The 18,368-nt window shown below is 35.6% G+C and overlaps 3 protein-coding genes across 3 annotated transcripts; 2 read left to right on the top strand and 1 right to left on the bottom strand.

The window, feature by feature from the left end:
• The first annotated feature begins 5,851 nt into the window (after window positions 1-5,851).
• On the top strand, window positions 5,852-11,413 carry LOC110883825 (peroxidase 12). The gene is made up of 3 exons (XM_022131476.2): window positions 5,852-6,142; window positions 10,209-10,403; window positions 10,657-11,413. The coding sequence occupies exons 1-3, from the start codon at window positions 5,891-5,893 to the stop codon at window positions 11,275-11,277; spliced, it is 1,068 nt and encodes a 355-aa protein (XP_021987168.1). The 5' UTR covers window positions 5,852-5,890; the 3' UTR covers window positions 11,278-11,413.
• A 1,700-nt stretch (window positions 11,414-13,113) lies between these two features.
• Window positions 13,114-14,112, top strand: LOC110883824 (ATP synthase delta chain, chloroplastic). The gene has a single exon (XM_022131473.2). It carries the CDS (start codon window positions 13,218-13,220, stop codon window positions 13,980-13,982), a length of 765 nt encoding a protein of 254 aa, XP_021987165.1. The 5' UTR covers window positions 13,114-13,217; the 3' UTR covers window positions 13,983-14,112.
• A 599-nt stretch (window positions 14,113-14,711) lies between these two features.
• LOC110883823 (peroxidase 12) lies at window positions 14,712-18,163 on the bottom strand. The gene is made up of 3 exons (XM_022131472.2): window positions 17,900-18,163; window positions 16,875-17,072; window positions 14,712-15,443 (listed from the first exon to the last, which is right to left on the bottom strand). The coding sequence occupies exons 1-3, from the start codon at window positions 18,161-18,163 to the stop codon at window positions 14,817-14,819; spliced, it is 1,089 nt and encodes a 362-aa protein (XP_021987164.1). The 3' UTR covers window positions 14,712-14,816.
• Window positions 18,164-18,368: the final 205 nt, after the last annotated feature.

The following is an 18,368-nucleotide window of genomic DNA, read 5'->3' as shown; positions in this document are numbered from 1 at the left end:
AATTCTAGAGAGAGAAATTGAAGGAAAAGTTAAAGATGGTGGGTTTTGAAAATGGTGGGTTTTGAAGATGTAGAGAAAGATAAATAGAATAGATAAAAAGAGATCGACTAAAATGTCCCTCCTTATGTTTTTTGTTATTTGCAACGTGTCCTCTTATTATTACTTCCTACACAGGGCCGGCCCTGAGCATGTGTGGGGTAGACGCTAGCTCAGGGTCAAAAACGTAAAAAGGCCAATAATTTTTTTATATATATTATATATACACATAAAATTATATATATAATTATAACCCTAAGTTTATAACTAAGTATCAACTTCAGTTGAGTGGTAGAAAGGATGGTTTATAAGTTACTGGTCGAAACTTGGCGTCACCAACTTTTACAATTTTATTTCCTCTTTTTATCCTTCACTCAAGTCCTGATTCTATTCACTTATTTACTATATCTACATTTACCAAATGGGGGAATAGTGTCAGGCAGCTGCCCTGTGTTTTATTGGTTTTAACTAGTTGAGTCCAAAAGCAAAAAGTTTAACGACCTGAGTCCCCATAAGCATTTTCTTTAACCATCTGAGTCCAAATTTCTAACTCTGTTTGAATTTTCTGTTACTTTTTCATTAAAAGACTAAAATGCCCCTACATATTATTATTATTAATTGTTAATAATACATAAATCCATTACACAACCCCAAAAAGAAAAGAAACCTACAAAATCTAAACAATCCATTTTCCAAATTTGGGCACAATCACCCTAATTCAAATCCGTCTCTGTGTCTGTTCTTCTGTCCGATCTCTCACTCTTCTTCTTCAATTCACTTCCATTTCTACCATTTTCCTCTGTTTTCACTGATTAAAACTTCCTGCGAACGAATCAGCCGTCGATTTGTTCATTCCTTTGTTCAATTTCATCAATGAAGCAAAGGTTTCAGCTGTAGTTCATCACTGACAGACATTACATCTTCCTTCTCTGCAACGGAATCCTTGCTATCCTTGGTGCAGCGGCAACGGCGAGCTCCCAAGATTCTCCGGTATCGCAAACCGAAACCGGTTACCATTTAAAAAAAACCGCATCAAGATCTTTATCAAACAACTTACTCGGAACCGACCCTTCAAACTCATTGAAAAACTGATTATACCCTAATTACAATAAAATTAAACCCCAGAATCAAGATGAAATGATCATAAAATAACAAACACAAAAGCTTCAATCTTTTAATCTTTCACTCTTTACAGCTTCAGAGCATCAAAAATCATTTTTTTTCCTTTCATGGTCAAGAAAATTAAAGATTTGAAGTTATCACACATACCCACAATCAAAAACAAATCCTGAAGAAACCCATATACACAAAAAATTGGCTGAAAAAAAATAAAGTTTGAGCAATAATACACCCACAAGAAGCAAAGATTCACACACAGAACCCTAATGATCAAGAAAATAGAAAACAATAAATTATGAAGCAAACTTATCTTTATGAACTTGTGTTTCTGGGTAAGTTGGGAAAATGAGAGAGAATATAAAGCGCATAGACACCATCATCCTCACCCTCCTCATATCCTCACCCTCCTCATCTGACTTTATGTCGCCGGAGTTGTCGGCAGCGGTGGTGGGTGTTGTAGAGGTGCAGCGGTGGTGGGTGTTGTGGTGGTGACGGTGTAGTGGTGGTGGTGCGGTGGAGGTGCGGTGGCGACGGTGGTGTTGATGGTGGAGGTGTGGTGGTGGGATGGAGATGGTTTAGGTAGAGAGAGTGAATTTCTCCATGACTTAGAGCATTCTCATCCAAACCATCAAAATCTGTGTGGGGAGTTTTTAAAATATAAGAAGTATAAAAAGTGGTTGTGAGTAGAGGAGAGAGAAAATGTTACTGTTCATCTGAATATTTGGGGGGACATTGTTCACCCCCTATACTTTTTTAATATATATTGAAAGTGGTTGTGAGTGGAGGAGAGAGAAAATGTAATATATATTGAAAAGGAGAGAGAAAAAGTATTTGTTTTTAGTGGAAATATATTGATATAAGAGTTGTTTTTTAGTGGAATGTATGTATATTTTTAGTGGATTGGATGTGAATGCTCTTATGATCTGATCTAGAGAAGATACATATATATTTTATATTTAATAATAAAATGGTTTTTTTTAATTAAAAGGGTAATGTGGTCATTTAACCAAAGTTAACAGAATAATTTTAACAGTGTTAGAAATTTGGACTCAAATGGTTAAAGAAAATGCTTATAGGGACTCAGGTCGTTAAACTTTTTGCTTTTGGACTCAACTAGTTAAAACACATAATACACAGGGACTCAAAAAGTAATTTACCTAAAATAAAATTACGCTTTTGTCCCTATCTCAAAATTACGATTTTGCCCTCAATTCAAAATTACGATTTTGCCTGGCACTCCCCCATTGGACCAACCAGTTTATTATTTTATATCCATTTTAAAATTTCGTTCTTGCCCCTCTTTAAAATTACGGTTTTGCCCCAAACTCAAAATAAAATTACCCTTTTGTCCCCCCTCCCCTCAAAATTACGATTTTCCCCTCGATTCAAAATAAAATTGTGGGTTTGCCCTCAGCTTAGAATTACCTTTTCGCCCCCAGTTCAAAATAAAATTCTGATTTTGCCCTCAGCTAAAAATTACGATTTTGCCCTCTGTTAAAAAATTGTGATTTCTCCCCGTTTAAAAAATTATGATTTCGCCCTCAGTTCAATATTACGTTTTCCCCAGTTAAAAATAAAATTATGCTTTTGCCCCCAACTCAAAATTACGATTTTGCCCTCGGTTCAAAATAAATTATGGTTTTGTCACCAGGTTAAAATTACGATTGTGCCCTTAGTTCAAATATATATTACGCTGTTACCCTAAGTTCAAAATTACGAATTTGACCCTGTGAAAATTTACAATTTTTCCCCTTGTTCAAATTTACAGTACTGTCATCAGTTTAGCTTTTGGCAATTTACGATTTTATCCCAGTCAAAAAATACAATTTTCCCTCGGTTAAAAATTACAATATTGTCATTGTTTTAGTTTTTTTTAATCAAAACTATAAAAGTGTTTCGTTTTAATTGGTTGACTCGATTTAATTGTTTTTCGTGTCAATGAGCTGCCTAACACTCGCTCATTATTCGGCCATCGCCCTGCAACACGGGCGGGACATCATCAACATTTCCTCTTTTTTTCTCCTATTATCTTTTAATTTCCACTCAAGTTTTCTTTTTCTTCACTTAAATTTTCTTTTTCTTTTTTCAAACAACCAAATTCTTTTATTGTTTAATATTAATATTAGTTATAAACATATTTTGTTTTTTTTTCTAGCTTCTAAAATACTTTTCTACAAACTATTCGAACTGGTCTGAATCTGTTCGGTATGTTATACTACTCGTAATAGGGTTTAATCGGATTGCTGAGTGACGCAACAACGCAACAACGACACTGAATTTTTGTTTTACTAGGGCGCATAGGGCCCCTTTTTTTTTATCTTGCACAAGGCCCAAATTTCTTTTAACATTTTTAGAGACGATACTGTTCCTACACTTTATACCCAAAGTAAACTTTCTATTTTATCTTTACCCTTAATATAATTTACACATAATTATATGTGATAAAGGTAGTGAAAACTCAAAATTTTCACAAAGTGAAACTCATTTTCATTATTTTCCCAGCACGTGTTTGACAAGTTTTTAGTGCAAAAAAGTGAGACAATGGATTTGTAAGATCGATTTGGTGGTGTTTATTTTTATAAAAAAAAAATCTACGCAGGCTCTTTTGTCTACGCCGCGCATACCACACGCGTACATCCCATTTGCAGACTGTTTGTTTTTTCCGAAAATGGTTCATTAAAAAATGTTTGTGCAACTTATTCTTGGTGCAGACTTGGTGTTAGTTCACATAAGTCATTTAGTGTTAGAAATTCGTGTTTTTGTTTCACACTTTTTCCTAGTTTTAGTCATCGTTAGATTAGTACCGTCATACTCCAAACACTGATAATACATTTTTGCATCCCCTGCCCAGTAACGCGAGTGATTACGGAAAAAAGTTAAAAACACTTGTCTGAAAATCAAGGAAGTATCAAAACCAACCACGTGTCCAATAATCGTAGTTTAACCATATCTTTGTGACGTCAACATCTTGCCCATTTTTACATTTACGAACCCACCGACGCTATGTAACATGAAATATGATTCAATTTAATTAATTGGGTTAAATCCACGTAATATACACTTTATTATGAAGATACACAAGTCACTAAAATAACAACAAAATTCTATAAGTGTTCCCTTTTAATCACTAAACGGTAATCAAAATTCATATATGTTATGTTTAATTCACTTAATTATTAAAAAAAAGAGTTAAGTGTCATTTAGGTCCCTGTGGTTTGTTGACTTTTGCTATTTCCGGCCAACTTTTAAAATTGCATTGTTTTCCTCCTTAACATTTTGGAAACGTGTCATTTCAGTACAAAAAAATAACAACAGTTAAAAAATTCAGTTAGCTTATAGGTAACCACAGTCAAAATTGCAGCTGGTCGGGATTGAACCCGTGACCAGCTGCTTAGAAACAAACGAATTTTACCCTAAGCTAATTGAATTTTTTAATTGTGGTTTTTTTTTTGACTGAAATGACACGTTTTCAAAATGTCAGAGAGGAAAGTGGTGCAATTTTGAAATTTGACCTGAAATGACAAAAATGAACAAACCATAAAGATGTAAATGACACTTCACTCTAAACAAATAATAGCTATAAAAAAGTGATATAGTTGAACTTTAGTGAAACACTTAGTAAATTATGCCTAACACGTATGTTATTTGTAGTACTACTTCAAATGAATTCAAGTTGCATATTGCATTGGTTTGTTAATTACTTTTGTGTAATCATATTCGGATCCGACTAATATTAATCCAAAGTAATCATATTGAAAATTCGGGTCATGAACTCAACACATCCTCGAATTGGTTTTATAAAAAAAAAAAAAAAAAATTCAAACTAAAATAAAAGATTTTAGAGTTTAACAATAATGAAAAAAAACTATGACTTTCATTTCAAACAATATGTAATCTTAAGCCGAGAGACGAATCAAGGGTGATGTATGATTTAGTCCAGTTTATACTTCGTTTTTCACTACTGTTGTTGATCGGTTTTGGTTTTGAGTCCATTACTTTTTGAGTCCATGTGTTTTAGTGGCTTTAACTAATTGAGTACAAATTAAAAAGTTTAACGCCCTGAGTCCGTAGTCGTTCATTAACTTTTTAACACTTTTTAAAACCACAAAAACACAGGGAATCAAAACGTTATAAAATGAGTGGTTAGGAACTAGGGATTAAATTTTTGATTTTGGATTCAAAGTTGGACTCAAAATGTTACAAAATGAGTGGTTAAAACCACTAAAACACGAGGATTCAAAAAGTAATTTACTCTTAAATAAATAATGTTTGCTACACGTTTATGTGCGGTTTCAGGAGCGTAAGATGTAGACAGTCATACCTCTATCCCGCAGGAATAAAGAGTCTGCTTCCAATGAGACCCACGGCTCAATAGTAGTTTTTTATCGAGCCTTGGACCTAAGACACATAACACTTAGCGATCAGGAGAAAAACGGTGATCATAATAATGTTATACATTTTAAAACATTGTTATGTTTAAAATCTATATGTATGCACAACATAACAATTGCAACAAATTTGTCATTTGTATATCTTCTATTATTTTTGGTATATCTAAAAACATTGATCATATAAGTATGCACAATAAAATATAATATATTTAAAAACATGGTAAGACTATTTTATTTCACTACAAAAAATATAAAATATATATGTCTTTTACGTGGTTAAATGGCTATAAATACAACACATGATCCACAAGCCCCTACACACATAAAAAGATAACCAAGTAGTCATGTTCATGGCTTTCTTCTTCAAAGCTTCAAGCATACCAACACTAATCTTTCTATTATTATCATGTAACCTGATCCGAATATCCGAAACTCAAACGCCAGCGCCTGCACCGGGCCTGTCGTACGATTTCTACCGGACTAGATGCCCTCGGCTTGAAACGATTATACGACAAAACCTTCAATCGGTTTTCGCTTCGGATATTGGCCAGGCTGCTGGTTTGCTTCGACTTCACTTCCATGATTGCTTTGTTCAAGTACGTTTGTTTTTGTTGTTTTATTTTATTAAATATGACAATATTTTTAGAATATAATATATAATACATATTGTTATTAAGGATTCTGATTTTCTAAAGTTATCTGGGGCATTAAATGTGAGAAGTTGAGATCTACTTTAGAAGTAGTCTTAGGGGCTGTTTGATAGCCTCTGAATGGTCATTAAGAGGCTACCTCTTAATGGAACCATTAAGAATTTTACCAATGAGAAGATAGAAGAATGTGACATGTGATTATTTACCATTCAGATGTTACCTCTTAACCATTCAGACTTGAGGTGACCTCTTATTCATTCAGAGGTTTTAAACTATTAAGAGGTAGTATCTGAATGGTCATTAAGAGGCTACCAAACAGCCCCTTATATATTTTTTTTAAACCGGGTCGGATGTTGGATCGGCCAGTAGATCAGTGAACTGGCTACAAAATCGGTCTTGTCGAGTTTGTTTAAACTTTCTCTATTTGAGTAGGCCAGTTACTGGTCGATTAAGTTAAATCGAGTGGTCGGACTAGATTTCAATACTTTTTCTATTTTTTTTTTTACATTTAAAAATTTCATTTCTTGATTTCTTCATTAATTACTTTATTTAGTACAATATTTTTATAATAATTTAGGTTTTATAACTTATTAATATATCTTTTAAACTAGGTATATATAATGTTAACTTTAAATTATTTATGATGTTATCCTGTTTTTAAAACGGGTATAAGTGATTCAATTACTGGTCCGTTTACAAAAACATTATTAAAAAAATATTTTTCTAATCATTGGATAATTCCATACTTTCCATAATTGGTGTTACGTCCAATTCGAAGTAGCCTCAGTTTGACTATTTATTAGATTTTTTTCTAATTTTGTACTCCCTTTCTCCGTTAACCTTTTCTTATATTAATTTGAATTAAAGAGCTTGTTTAAACTGTGTGTAAAGAAATTTCCATATAATATCTATTGTATAATTGATATTAGCTGTTTAGCAAACAAATTATGATATTAGTTATAACAACCATAAACCTGTCATTACCAGAAAATTAGGAAGCAATTAGTATCAAGTAATATTTGTGAACAGTAATTTATGTTAATATGTTTATTTAGGTAATAAGATAGACAAATTGTTATTAGAACTATACTATTTTTCAAGAGTAATGCATATGTATCTAAAACAGTAAAACGAGCTCAAGTTTATATTGGGTCTCATCTAATAAACGAGTTTGAGCCAGAGTTTCAAAGATCAAGCTTGGGTAGGATGTCAAGACGAGATGAGCTTAAACGGGCCTATTATTTAATACATTAAATAAATATTTTACATTAAAAACATAAATAACGTGTATTATGTTATATGTGAAATTTATAATTATATATATTGATACAAACAGCGGCGGACCCAAGAATTTTTCTATGGGGGTGCGAAACATTTTAAAAATTTTAGGCCCTTAGGTATATAAATAAAAAAATCGGTTCGGGTCGGGTCATGTAAAACAAAAGAAATTGCGACATAACGTCCCTACTCATGGTTCCTATCACAAACAAATTGATGCATAAGTTCATCGCTCCATAACATAATGTTTCAATTTTAGTTTTCAACCCTAGAAATCGTGTAATCACCCTAAAAATCATCTAAACAACATAATCACCCTAAAAATCATCTAAACAACCATAAACAACGTCAAAACACATGAAATTTCAAACCTATTTAAGAATTTTGTTACCCTTTGGTGTCGGACGGCGGTGGTTCGGGGCTGCTGATGACGTGCTGTTGTGGTTGCTGTTGTGTTCGATGATCGCTGGTAGGAGACGACCCAAGAGAGGGAGGGCGGGAGGACTTCTAAGGGACTATTGAGTTTATTTTAATTATTATAGTTTGAAGTTAGGTTGAGTTTGGTTAATGGGCTAGTAATTAGTGGACTATTTATGTTTAATGAAATAGTGGGTTAAGGTATTGGGTATTTGGGTTAAGTTGGGTAATATAAGTTTATATAATTTAGGTAGTTTTTTTAATTAGAGTTTACTAAAAAAATTAAAATATAAATCGAAAACATTTTTTACCTAAGGTGTGCCGACGAAAAATTCCAAGGGGTGCGGATGAAAAAATTCAAGGGGTGGGGACGAAAAAATCCAAGGGGTGCAGACGGGATTTTCAACGGAAAATAGCACTAAATTTTTTTTTTCCCGGGGGTGCGCCCGCCCACCTTAGGCTACATGTAAGTCCGCCCCTGGATACAAATTCAATTATTAGTAAAATGTTTACAACTTTACATAATCGGACCAAACCAGGCTGAAGTTTAAGAAAACATTCACATGTCGAGTGCTCTAACGAGCCAAGCTTGAGGACCTGAGATCCAACTTTCTTAAGTTAAACGATGGAGTTGTACTCGAGCTTACTCAAGCTTTAGTTCGACTTGACAACCCTGATATAAATGATCTATGAGGGTGAAGACCGTGGACGTTAACATATGAGAGCATAAGCTATGGATATAAATTTATGGAGAAATGATCTATTCTTTTAACAGCTAAATTTTATTAAAAACATAAAAAACTGATATTGGTTAAGAGAAATAACCAATATCAAAACGAAAAACAAGTACATGAAAACAAATGGATTTCTAAGCCACTCGTCCCACCAGATTTCCAGTTTACTATCTTTATATCAATGTGGGACTAACCCACTTAGTAGAGACGTATGTCTCTTAAAGAGGATGCCACAATTCATACCAGGGCAAATAAGTATTTTAATATTTTTGGTGTAAATTAGAATAGAAGTAGCATTTTCCGTTCAAACAAAATCTCCATACACAATCCACTCATTGGAACGAAAAATGAAAAATGGCATAAAAAATCAACTCATTCTTTATGGAGAAAGGATCTATTAGAGTGATGAAGACTTTTAGTGAAGACTAGACATTAATGTATGAGAGTGTAGGTTATTGGCTTTAGAGGACATCTAATTAATATATATATTGATGGTATTTTCTTATGAATTATTACTATTTTCATTTTCTTATGAATTATTATTACTTTCATAAAAAAACATATATACTAATACCATAATAAGTTGTTTGATCTAGTATTAAGCTTGTTAATACTTGATACTACATTTATTAATATTTGCAAGATTTATTTTTCTTTTTTATTTATAGAAAACACTTCCAACCATTATGAACTTAGATCTTTTCGTAAGAGATTGGTGGTTGAGATGATGAGATGTGGAGGTACGTGACTATGTGTTACATTTTATTAACTTGAAAAGTCACGACTTGACCCGTCGTAATAATAGTTGATACATAATATAAGTATGAATGATTGATTGTATGATATATCGTATATGAGTGTAGGATCGTGAGTTTAATGTTAGGGACATTATCGCATGATTGTATTGTTCTTTTTTGGTGTCAAATGCTCCCCCCCCCCCCTCCCCCCTATTTCTATTTGGTTTAACAGGAAGTTAAAAAATATTTATAAGATCGTTTCAAAAGCTTGTGGGGCTTCCTCTATAGATCTTGTTTAAAACCGTCCTGATGTAAGCGACCCAAACTCGTGCCATGAATAAGCTCGTTCATTTGGTTTGGTTTGTTTAAGCTAAACCCTAAATTTTAACGTATATTATAACGGGAATTTTAATCTATATAAGTTTTAAAAAATATTGTAGTTCATAAATTATGTCTTATATGTATGTTAAAATATTATTATATATGTGTATGTTTGTCTAAAAAAAATAAACGAGCTGATTCGAGGTTTTTATGAGTCTAGTTGAGCTAGCTAGCTCGTTTAACTTCGAGCATGGGCCCAATCTACTAATCTAGCTCAGCTCCACTCGGTCATTTACAACCCTATAAAATGCATATCATATCTTATTTTATTTTTTCTGTTCTGATTTTCATACATATATAACAATGCTAGGTGAATACAAAAGAGGTTTAATCTCTAAGAATAATATAATATAGGTGTAAAAACATTTTATTGGAATATTTATGGAAATGTTTTTGTATCCGTACAGTGTTTTCCAACAGTTGATATAGTTAACAATTTTTTTTTCTTTTTTGTAATTATGTTAGGGTTGTGATGGTTCGGTGTTGTTGGATGGTTCAGCTAGCGGACCAAGTGAAAAGGATGCACCACCAAACTTGAGTTTGAGAGCACAAGCATTCGTGATCATCGAAAATCTTCGTAGGCTTGTTCACAATGCTTGTAACCGCACGGTCTCATGTTCTGATATTACTGCTCTTGCTGCTCGTGATGCGGTATTCCTAGTAAGATCTTTAACCCCTAACATCAAACAGTGGTAAAACTTTAACTTTTTTATTACGACCACTTTTCGAATATGATCACTTGTTGAATATTACACATATAAAAAATATATGATACACTGATACTAGATGCCAAGGGTCACTTGACCCCTGGTACCTAGGTCTGCCCTAAATATCAACTTTATCGATGTTGCATACATATAAAGTGGCAACAAATAAACCGAACTAATGATTTACTAACTTGTTGATGATGTAGTCGGGCGGTCCTAACTATAGTATACCCTTGGGAAGACGTGACGGGCTTACCTTCGCTACAAGAAACGTCACACTAGCCAATCTTCCTCCACCCTCCGCAAACACGACTACCTTATTGAACTCCCTTGGCCAAAAAGGGTTCACTCCCACCGATGTAGTAGCACTCTCTGGCGGCCACACTATTGGGATAGCCCATTGCACCTCATTCACCGGTCGGCTATACCCAACCCGAGATCCAACCATGGACCAAACCTTTTTCAACAATCTAAGAACAACATGCCCCACAACAAACTCTACAAACACCACTTTCATGGACATTCGGTCCCCCAACGTGTTTGACAATAGGTATTATGTTGACCTCATGAACCGTCAAGGACTATTCACCTCAGACCAGGACTTGTACACGGATAGCAGGACTCGAAGCATTGTCACAAACTTTGCCGTTAACCAAACGTTGTTTTACCAAAACTTTGTGAATGCAATGATAAAGATGGGGCAATTGAGCGTGTTGACCGGCACGCAAGGGGAGATACGTTCAAATTGCTCTCGTAGAAACTCAAACGACTTGTTCATGTTTCCCGACATGGAAAGCGATCAAGACGGGAAGTTGGCATCGTATTAGGCGTGGTCTCGTGTTTAAGAATCACTTCCTCGAAATAATATGTAAGATCTCATGAAATGATGTACGTTTCTGAGTGATGAATATGTAGTGTCTTGTATGCTGATATAAATAATACGAGGTCTTTTTTATATGGTTAGTTTTGGGCTTTGAAAATATGTTACTTGTTACTGGCCCATTTGAAAAGTTCATGTTTGTGCATTTGGGCCTGGCTAATGTTAGGAGACTAAACAAATAAAACAGGGTGTATATAATGAAGACAAAATATTATTTTACTAAACTATACTAAACAAATAAAACATGGTATATAATGAAGACAAAATATTATTTAGTAAACTATACTATTTAAGAGTTTATAAATACCTTCGAAAGGAATCCAAATTACCATATACACTTTTTTTTTCAAATGACACATATCATTACACTTTTTTCCAATATAGACCCAAAATATATAAAAGATATTATGGATAAGAGGGATGGATCTAGAGGTGCACAAAACCGGGTTTTTTTTAATACCCGGGTTCGGGTTTGGGTTTAGGTTCGGGTATTGGTCAGGAAATCCATACCATGTGTACCCGGGTTTGGGTTTTCTATACCCGGGTATTACAATACCCTATTTTCGGGTTCGGGTATGAAAAAAAGAAACTCGGGCGGGTATTAAAAAGACCCGGATGGGTATACACATGAACTTTGTAGTTTTTTGTTTCAAACTTCATTTTTGGGTTAATAGACATGAACTTTAATAATATAAAACTTTAATTCAACAAGATTACATGTTACTAGGAACTAGAATAATCAAAGTCCATATATTTCTAAAACCGAGTATCGGGTATACGTAAAACCTGATGCGGGTATTCCTAAAACCTAGGTACGGGCATTCCTAAAACCCGGGTACGGGAATTATTAAACCCATGTATACAAAAAATCCGGGTTCGTGTACTTAGCTGAAATACCATACCCGAACCCTACCCTGTGGGTTGGGTCGGGTTCGGGTTTTAAATACCCGGTTTTTTAATACCCAGGTCTGGGTTTTCTTTCAGGTTCGGGTTTTTTGTGCACGGACCCCTAAGAAATGGTGAACACCATATATGGGCCGTAAACACTTGGGTATTCTATAAGGCGAAGGACATTTGGAAATGAAGACATTTGGAAATTTGGGGATTTTTGATGTTGAAAATGCAATTTTTACATTTGAATTGAAGATGTGTAGGGGTTTATGTAGTAATTTGTTGAGTAAATTTTGGTGTTTTTGTCGGTGAATTTTGGGTTGAAAAAGAAGGTGTTTTGATAGATTTGAGGTGGTTATTGTTTTGAGAGTATTTTAGTTTTTTCATAAAAAAAAAAGTTAATGGTAAACTGGGTGGGGTTAATAGATGTGGACTATAATTGTTAAAAAATTGAAAGTACTAGCACTGTTTTGATAATTTTTTAACTAATAGACTGTAATAGTTATCTTTAACAAACTACAAAGAAAAAACGTAATTAACTCCCTTTTCTTTTTATGTATCTTTTATTTCAACAAACCACGCTTACATGACACAAACATAACGCCTTAACTAGCCGGGGTGCTTTGCTTCATAGCACCGAACCTAACCGTATAAACCGTATAAATGGTGTATAATTAAAAGAACCCTATACGCTCGATATAGATTTATAGATTTGGAGGCAATAAAATCATAAAATACATTTGGGGTGATTTAGCCTAAATTTAAAGTGTGGTGTACTTCCATTTTGGCGGAACGCCAAACATTCCTTTAAACAAATACATAACTGCCACGTGTCCCCTCGTTATCTCCTATAGATAAGATCTCATCATCCCCTTATTCACAAATTTCTTAACTAACTTCTTAACCGTCCATTTCCATCCAAAACACCACTTGATTCCACTCATTTCATTTCATTGCATTCTCACTCCATTTCATTCTCTCTAATCGCCGGTAACAATGGCCGCCACCACCACTACCGCCACCGCCGTTGCTCTTCAACAAGCTCCGACGTCGTTCCGTTCAACTTCCGTCTCACCGGCAAACCTCTCGTTTTCCGGCGGTTTACGTCTCCAAACCCTATCACTCAAACTCGCCGGAAAATCACTCCGCCGACGCGGCAACAGCAACAACAACGGCGGCGCGTCCGGCGCACGCATGGCGGATTCCGCCGCCGGAAGCTACGCCGCAGCACTAGCAGAAGTAGCCGTCGCTAACGGAACCCTAGCGGAAACCTCTAAGGATCTAGACTCGATCGAACAGCTATTTTCCGACGAATCCACGTTCAAATACTTCACGAGTCCTGTCGTAAGCCTCGAAGAAAAACGAGCATTACTCGACGATATCACAGCGTCAGGAAAGCTTCAAAAACACGTTTGCAACTTCCTCAACGTATTAATCGATAGCAAACGGATAGATCTGATTAAGGAGATCGTTAAGGAGTTCGAACTGGTGTACAACAAGCTAACGAATACGGAATTAGCGGTTGTTTCGTCGGTTGTGAAGCTTGAAGAAGATCAAATGGCGGAGATTGCGAAACAAGTGCAGAAACTTACTGGTGCGAAGAATGTGAAGTTGAAGACGGTTATTGATGAGAGTTTGGTTGCTGGTTTTACTATCAGGTATGGAAGTTCTGGATCTAAACTTATTGATATGAGTGTGAAGAAGCAGTTGGCTGAAATTGCTTCACAACTTGAGATTGGAGATATTTCACTTGCAGTATGAGTTTGTGAATTTGAATTTGAGTTTGAGTTTGTATGATTATTTGTTGAATAAATTGTAATTATGTTCATGATTCTAGCATAATTTGATAACTTCACCATGAATTCATGAAATGTTTGAAATCATCCATTTATATCGATCGGGCCGTATCTGGATGCCATTATACGCCTTGTATAGGTCAATACGAGGCGTGTAGCGTTTTCAATTATCAATGATGGACAACTTTTGTCAGACATGTCATTCAGTCATCCTATACGCCACGTGTAGACCTATGCGTCTTGTGTAGGTCAATATGAGGCGTATAGCATTTTCAATTATCAATTACCGACAACTTCTGGCAAACATGTCATTCAGTCAACCTATGGCGTGTAGACTTATACGCGACGCATAGGAGTCAGACATGTGACTTGTAGGCCCCACTCTGTTCGCCATGTGCAGGGGCGGACCTAGCATAGAACAAGGGGCAACCCCCGTTGCCCCTTGACTCTCCGACGGTAGTGTAAAATTAGTGTAAATTTTGAAAAAAATTGACGTTTTTTCGATTTCGCTGCCCCTTTTTATAGAAACGTTGTCTCTTTAGATTTTTTCTAGATCCGCCACTGGCCATGTGTAGATCTATATGTGGCGTATAAAGGACATTTATGACAGATGGCCTTGGAAAACTGAAAAGTTAACCTTATAGGCCTCTTATAGATCTATACGAGACGTATAAGGTTGAAAAGTTAACGTTATATATCACATACGATTCCACCCGTTATTAGTTTCCATCAAGTGCCAGTACATCATATTATCATAAAACATTCTAACGATATATTTATTGGTTCAAAGTTGAAAGCGTTAGAAGCTTTGTGCGCTGTCCACGTCAGCGTCACCGACGACAGTCGATATGAGCGGGTCGTATGTGTTTGCGTTTCGCCTGGAACAATTGTTGCGAATCTCCCCTTGTGTGCCGGTCAGCACTTGCATTTGGCTCATTTTTACCATAGCGTTGACGAATTTCTCGAAAAACAATGTTTGATTAACCGCAAAGCTAGTGACAATGCTTCGTGTCCGTTTGTCGGTGTACAAGTCTTGGTCCGGTGTCAGAACGCCTTGTTTGTTCATGAGGTCGACAAAGTACTTGTTGTCGAACGTGTTTGGAGAGCGAACGTCTAAGGACGTGGTGGCATTGGTGGTGGCGGTTGGGCATACGCGCTTGAGGGTGCTGGCAAAGGTTTTGTCCATGGTTGTGTCCTGTGTAGGGTAAAGGCGTTGTGTGAAGGATGTGCAATGGGCGACACCGATGGTGTGGGCCCCGGATAGGGCCACGACATCAGTGGCGTCGAAGTTTCTGGCTGCGAAGTCGGGGAGTAGCTTGTCGACTGGGACGAATGGTGATGGAAGATTGGAAAGGGTTGCGTTTCTTGTGGCAAATGTGAGTCCATCTCTTCGACCTAGAGGAACGTTGTACTTTGGACCACCAGTCTAATAAACAACATAATATACAAAAACTATGTTAGTTTATGTAAACTATTTGACACTTTGTATGTGTTTGTGCATGTTTGCGTGATATATGTTTTTAAGACATTTTTATGTGTAGTGTTTGTTACATTAGAAGTATGAAGGGTGTTCGCTACACTCTTACAATGTAGCGAACAAACTATACCGGACATGTGGTCGCGTTTCGTTATAAACCTACACAGTGGCTATAACGAACATGTGGTCATTTCGTTATAAACCTTGTTTGAGTGCAAGTCGTAAATTATTGACATGATACACAAATAATCAGGTTATTAGTTAGTTATTATTCATATCCTTTGTAATAACAAGTGGTATTTAGTAAATAGATCATGTCCGGGTTAACATTTTTAACTCGTTTAATTAACACTTCAACTTATTTAAATTTATAATAAAAATTAAATCCATGTTATATAAGGTCAACCCACCAACTCATTGACGACTCAATTAACCCATTTATTACATCTAGTAAACCCGTTTATGACTTAACACATGCATAAACTTGATTACACATCATTTACAACCTGCCAACCCGTTTTACTTGTTAATTAATAGGGGTGCAAACGAGCCGAGCTACTTGTGAGCTACTCGAGTTCGGCTCGAAAAAATGCTCGAAATAAGCCGAGCTTAAATGAACCCGAGCTGGGGCCTAGAAACAAACTCGTTTAGGAAACGAGACCGAGCTCTGCCGGGTCGCAAGCATAAACGAGCCCATTGTTTATATAACATTATAATATATTAAATATATATTTTAAATAGTAATAATTACTATTTATAAAATTATGAAATAAATAACTTAATTATATATAAAAGGTTAATTATAGTTAATATAAATTAATTAATAAATAATAAACGAGCCGAGCCCGAGGTTGAAAAACTATCTATGAGCCGAGCTCGAGCCTTGTAAAAAAAGTTCGAATCGAACCGAGCTCGAGCTCAAATAAGTTAAACGGGCTTGAGCTTGAGTCCAGTCGAGCTCGGACTCGGCTCGTTGTTTGCACCCTATTTAATAAATGTGTTAACCATGTCATGCTCAAATTGCATGATTTTAAGTATATCCGAGTTAGGGTTGATGTCAACGACGAGAAGAAATACAAGTGTTGTGCACGTTTATAAATTCAACCCATTTAACCCGTACTTTTACCGTACTATAAATAAATGAACTCAGTAAATACTTTTGTTTTAATTTATAAAACTGTTTTATTATATGATGGATCTTAACAAAAGAAGTTAAATAATTAGATTATCTCTCGTTTCATTAGTTTGTAAGTTTAAAAATTATTTGATTGTATTATTGTAAAATAAAAGTAATTAAACATAATCAAAATGGAGCGAAAAGAGGTGTATAATTATTTAATTTTTTTTTACTTTTCAAAAAAAAAAAAAAAAAGGATTTACCAAGACAATTGTGTCCCGTGCAACAATGGCAGTGATATCCGAACACGAGACACTACCCGCACCACATTGTTTGTGAACCCTACGACGAAGATCCTCGATGACATCGAACCCCCTCAAACGTAGGTTTGGTGGTGCGGTTTTCTCACTATCAGCCGGGCCGCTTGCTGATCCATCCAATAGCACCGAGCCATCGCAACCCTGTTGTTGACAACGTTATAATGAGATATGCGGATATAAACGCTACAAATTCTAATATAAGGCATGAAATTGTCACACTATTGAAGATGCTCTTAAGTGGTACGAAATTCATATCGACTCACTTTGAAAATATATAGTCGATAAAGTTATTCATGTATATATAAAAAGTGGGCCAAGTTTGAAACCTTTCTAATGGTATACAGAGCTAAAGCAGATACATGAAATTTCACATATCTCATAACCATAGAAATATGGTTGTAAAACAAGGTCTCTAATGCTAGGGGCGTAGGTTAGAGGGGGGGGGGGACCCTCGAACTTTTCGCTCAGTAGAGTTAGATGTATGTAGCTTTCGTATAGAAAATTTTGGGTATATACGTTTTCGACCCCCCGGTTCTATAGAAATTTTTAGGTATATACGTTTTCGACCGCCCCCCCTCGGTCGGAAATCTCAAGCTTCGCCACTGTCCAAGGCCGAGTACTCCCCGAGTAATCGCTACAAGACATGCTGCAGAGACGACTTTTCTTCAACTCCGCCTAATCAATCGGAATCGATCAAACGCGGTCAACCTCGGCCAAAATCGTATCTAGTAGGTCAACTCGGGCCGAGTTTGACTTAAAAAAATAATAATTTATGTACTTCTATATCTATCATATTAAAGAATAAATATCATTTTTCTGTATTTTGTTACAAATATTAGTAAATTTATGTTATTGACATATATTTAATTTGCGAAAACTAATTTCTTTATAATTTAACATGTCCGAGTACTCTCAACTCCCCGGTTGACCGATTAGGGAGCGCTTAGCGACTTTTGAACCATGTATACCTGAACAAAGCAATCATGGAAATGAAGTCTCAAAAGAGCAGCAGCAAGACCAACATCCTTCTTGATCACCTTCACCATTTGCTTTCTAATAATTGATTCCAACTTTGGACACTTACTTTCATAGAATTTCCAAGAAAGCCCCTCCACTAACTGCTGTTGTTGTGCTTCTAAACACTTCAAATGCATTAACATCACTACTACCAACACACCCAAAGTCAGTTTAACAGTGTGAGAGGGCACTAATGTCATTTTAGAACCACCCATTGCTTAACACTATGGTTTTCTTGTTGCTGTTCAAGCTAACAAAATACATGGACTACTTATAGCTGAGAAAAGTTTCTTTTAAGCCCCTCATGATTGAAGAATTAGCTTCTTAGTCTCTCAAAGGTCAAAGTGTATTGAATGTTTGGTGATGTGGTCCATGTGGATAATACCATGCAAGCATGTTGGGCCTTGGTCATCTTTGAAG

The sequence above is a fragment of the Helianthus annuus genome, chromosome 10 (genome assembly GCF_002127325.2).
Source record: "Helianthus annuus cultivar XRQ/B chromosome 10, HanXRQr2.0-SUNRISE, whole genome shotgun sequence".
Lineage (NCBI taxonomy): Eukaryota > Viridiplantae > Streptophyta > Magnoliopsida > Asterales > Asteraceae > Helianthus > Helianthus annuus.
The sequence above is the reverse complement of the archived record's forward strand: the minus strand, read 5'-3'. Positions and strand labels throughout refer to the sequence as shown.